General features: G+C 19.2%; 1 protein-coding gene across 1 annotated transcript, besides 11 other annotated features; it reads right to left on the bottom strand.

The window, feature by feature from the left end:
- Positions 1-93: 93 nt before the first annotated feature.
- Positions 94-238: a microsatellite.
- A 50-nt stretch (positions 239-288) lies between these two features.
- Positions 289-339: a sequence feature (AT_rich).
- Positions 340-388: 49 nt separating this feature from the next.
- Positions 389-410: a microsatellite.
- A 350-nt stretch (positions 411-760) lies between these two features.
- Positions 761-815: a sequence feature (AT_rich).
- A 637-nt stretch (positions 816-1,452) lies between these two features.
- Positions 1,453-3,076, bottom strand: EDI_346820 (ATP-dependent RNA helicase HAS1, putative; the record flags this gene model as incomplete). Its single annotated transcript, XM_001740025.1, has 2 exons — positions 1,453-1,628; positions 1,684-3,076. The coding sequence occupies 2 exons, from the start codon at positions 3,074-3,076 to the stop codon at positions 1,453-1,455; spliced, it is 1,569 nt and encodes a 522-aa protein (XP_001740077.1).
- Positions 1,651-1,678: a sequence feature (AT_rich).
- Positions 2,312-2,402: a microsatellite.
- Positions 2,648-2,676: a sequence feature (AT_rich).
- A 7-nt stretch (positions 3,077-3,083) lies between the features above and the next one.
- Positions 3,084-3,121: a microsatellite.
- Positions 3,122-3,158: 37 nt separating this feature from the next.
- Positions 3,159-3,198: a sequence feature (AT_rich).
- Positions 3,199-3,312: 114 nt separating this feature from the next.
- Positions 3,313-3,460: a sequence feature (AT_rich).
- Positions 3,461-3,615: 155 nt separating this feature from the next.
- Positions 3,616-3,661: a sequence feature (AT_rich).
- Positions 3,662-3,787: the final 126 nt, after the last annotated feature.

The following is a 3,787-nucleotide window of genomic DNA, read 5'->3' as shown; positions in this document are numbered from 1 at the left end:
AATTGTTATGTTTTTAATTAATTTTGTTTGTTGTAACTTTTCTTCTTTGTAGAAATAAAAGTTGATTCTTCTTTGAAGATTTCCCATTGTTGAATTCATATTTCTATTTAAATACTTATTTGTTGTTGTTTTATCTTCTTGATTTAATTCATTTTTAATTGAAATTTCATATTATTCCAATCTTTTTTTGTTCTTATCTTTTTAATTCTTTCTGATTCTATACTTTATTTATGTTCTTTAACTAATCAACACTTTTCTGATTTGTATCAAAAAGATATTAAGAATATCATTTTTAAAAGAATTTTATGAGATTAAAAATTAATATTTAAGTTTAAATATCCTTCATTTTATTCTTCTATTTAATAATCTAATTTTTCACATAAATTAGAATAATAATAATAATAATAATAGAAATATTAGTTACATTTAGTATATGAGATTATATAATTAAAGAAACTTTAGTCATATTGAATGGAATACTCACTATCTATTTTTAATTTAAATGATTTAGACATCATATCTGTAAATTATACTATTTTTTGATTGATTAAGATAAAATAGACAAGATCATTTATTCTATTCATGGAACAATACTTGTTTATATTTCATAAAATATTACAATTATCTGTTTATATTTCTTCTATCTTGAGATTTATTGTTTTTATTGAATTAGTTTGAAAGATAGAATAATGGATATTAATAACAATTATTCTAAGTCATAATTATCTTATTTCATCTAATTCAGTTACTATCTTCTCAGTATTTAACAATAAAATGAAATTAATTGTTTATTTGAATTAAAATAATATATTATTCTCTCCTTTCTTTATTTTATCAATTATTGTTTCATTTTGAGAAGATTTATTTTTGAAATTATTATTTTTGTTAATTGTTTGTTTTATGATTGTATTTCATTTCAATATAAATGTATTTTCATTAATTTATTTTGAACCAATTTACAATCAATGTAATTTATCATATTCTATTTAACATTAATAACACAAAAGATGATTATGATATTATTTAGAGAATAAATCCAATAAGTTGTGGTATTAGAATCTCAATTTAAGTGATTTTAGTTTAGATTCATTAATTCAAAATAAAAGTTATTTAACAAACAACTCTTTTATTTCTGCAATAAAGTAATAATATCATCTTATTTAAACATACATAATATTATTTAGAGATTTGAAATGGTGGTATGTCTTCAAAGATGAATATAAACTTAAAAAAAACAATTAAATGAATCATTAATTCAATATCATTTTGATATTTATTCAAATTCTAGAAGTAATTAATGAATAAAATAAAAGGGTAATGAATAAAACAGTATCTTAGTTATTTTTAACAAGTTAATTTTGTTTTGAATAGAAATTAGTTCAAAGATATAATTTTTAATTCAAATAAAATCAAGGAAATAGATTTTAAAGTCAATCATTCAATTAGTAAAAATCATTGTACCTCATCATCTTTATGTTGTTTTGATTTTAATAACTTTCTTTTTGTTTGTTTCTTTGAGAAACTCTTTCCTTTTATTCTAAAATCTGGAAGAGTTGCTTGTTTTCCAATAAAAATCTTTCTTTTATATTCATAAGGTACTTCACTAACTCCTTGTGCACCTTGAAGATCTAATTTTTGTTAAATAGAAAGAAATATAATTATAAAAAGAAAAAAAAAACAAACCAGTGTTAACAATAGTTGGATTTTCTAATCCAAAAGTATGTGCAATATCAATGAGATTTAATTTAGATAATTGAAAAATATTTCCAAATTTCAAAGTATTATAATTTTGAATAAATCTACGATATGCATCTCTTGCTTCTAAATGTACATAATATTGTTTACTTACAAGTTTTTTTAATTTTTCTTCAATATTAATTAATTCATTTATTTCAAATCCATATTGATGAACTTTTCTTTTTTCTTTAATTTTTTCTATAAATTCTTTAGATGAATTAGGAATCATTAATAACATTTCTTGTGCTCCTTTATATTCAACTTTATCAAGATCTTTAGGTATATCTACAAAAATACCCATATCAACTTTATTAATTATTCTTTCTTGTGTAGTAAAAACTACACAATATTCAATATTATTAATTTTTTCAATTATTTCTCTTTGTTCTTGAATTGACATTTTTGTATGTAATACAATTCCTTCACATATATTTAATCTACTCATAATATCTTGATAAAAAATAGCTTCTTCATTTGAAAAAAATTTTAAAACAATTTTCTTTTTTTTAGGATTTTTAGCAATTGTACAAATTATATCATTTTTTCTTTGTAATGGATATAATACATATCCAACTTCTTGTTCTTCTTTTTTTTCTTCTTCAAATTTATATTTAATTCCTTTTTTAATACTACTTTTAATAATATCTTCATCTATTTTTTTATTTGATTCTAATAAAACTTGACATTTTGGAAGTCTATTAAATACTTTAATATAATCTTTTCCAATTCCCATATCTTCATTTTTATTCATTGATGTACATCCTATAAATTCTAAATTTGGACATTTAAATTCTTCATTATTAACTATTTGATATAATATTGATCCTAATGTAGTTACAATAATTCCATCTTTTCTCATTACTCCTTTCTTTTCTTTATTCTTATTCTTAACTCCTGTCCAACAACTAACATTAATATTTACAAAATTTTTAATTATTTCCCTTGTACTAATTACTTCATTATAATCTCCACAAATAATAATAATAAATGGTCCTCCATTTTCTGTTTTTTCAATATCTTCTTCTTTAATATCTTTAAATGATTTAGATAAATAAATACTTCTTGCAATAACTGTTGAACTAATTCCTTTATGTGCTGGACATTCTACTATAATATTTTTTCCTTTATTTAATTCTGGAACAATTTCTTGTTGAATTTGATTGAATTGAGTAATACCCATTTCTTCTAATTCTTTTCCAATAACTTTTTTTATTTTTTCTTCAATATCATACATTTCATTATTTATTTTAATATTTCTTTCTTCAATTAATTCTTCTTTTTCAATAGCTTCTTTATCTCCACATTTATGAATTCGTTCTATGTTGTCTTTATTAGACATAACCCTGTTTTTTTTTCTTTTTTAGTTTTTTCTTTTTCTTCTTTTATATCTTATAAAAAGTATTTCTCTTAATAATTGGATCTATAAAAAAAAAAAAAATAATATATATTAATTGATAATATGTCTGAAGATGATTCTTCAATATTAATTAAAGATGATACATTATTTAATGATAAAAATACAGTAGATACAATATTAGGAACAAAAGCACTTATTACTACTATTTCAACAATTTCTTTTATAATATATATTTTTACATTTATTATATTATTAATAATTGATACATGGGTAATAATGTTATTAATGAAAATTATTGAATATATTTCAATTAAATATATTATTATTAATATTCCACTTATTATTTTATCATTATTTATATTTATTGAAATAGGATTTACAAAAGGAATAATTGGAAGAATAATGACAATAATTAAATGTTCAATTATAATTGGATTAATACCTATAATATCATTAAGATTAGATACAATATTAAAAGGAGATATAATTTATTATTTTATTCCTATATTTCTAATAGAAGGAATAAATATTATAATAAGAATTGAAACATTTTATTTAAATTATAAAGATATTCAAAAACATAAAGAAATTTTTGGATATAGTTGGAAATTAGGAATAATAATATTTTCAGATATAAGTAGAATTGGAGGAGAAATATTTATTATTTTAGGATTAACAGAAAATACAAAATTT

Source organism: Entamoeba dispar, genomic scaffold, assembly GCF_000209125.1.
Source record: "Entamoeba dispar SAW760 scf_1105229462687 genomic scaffold, whole genome shotgun sequence".
Taxonomy (NCBI): Eukaryota; Evosea; order Mastigamoebida; family Endamoebidae; genus Entamoeba; species Entamoeba dispar.
The sequence above is the reverse complement of the archived record's forward strand: the minus strand, read 5'-3'. Positions and strand labels throughout refer to the sequence as shown.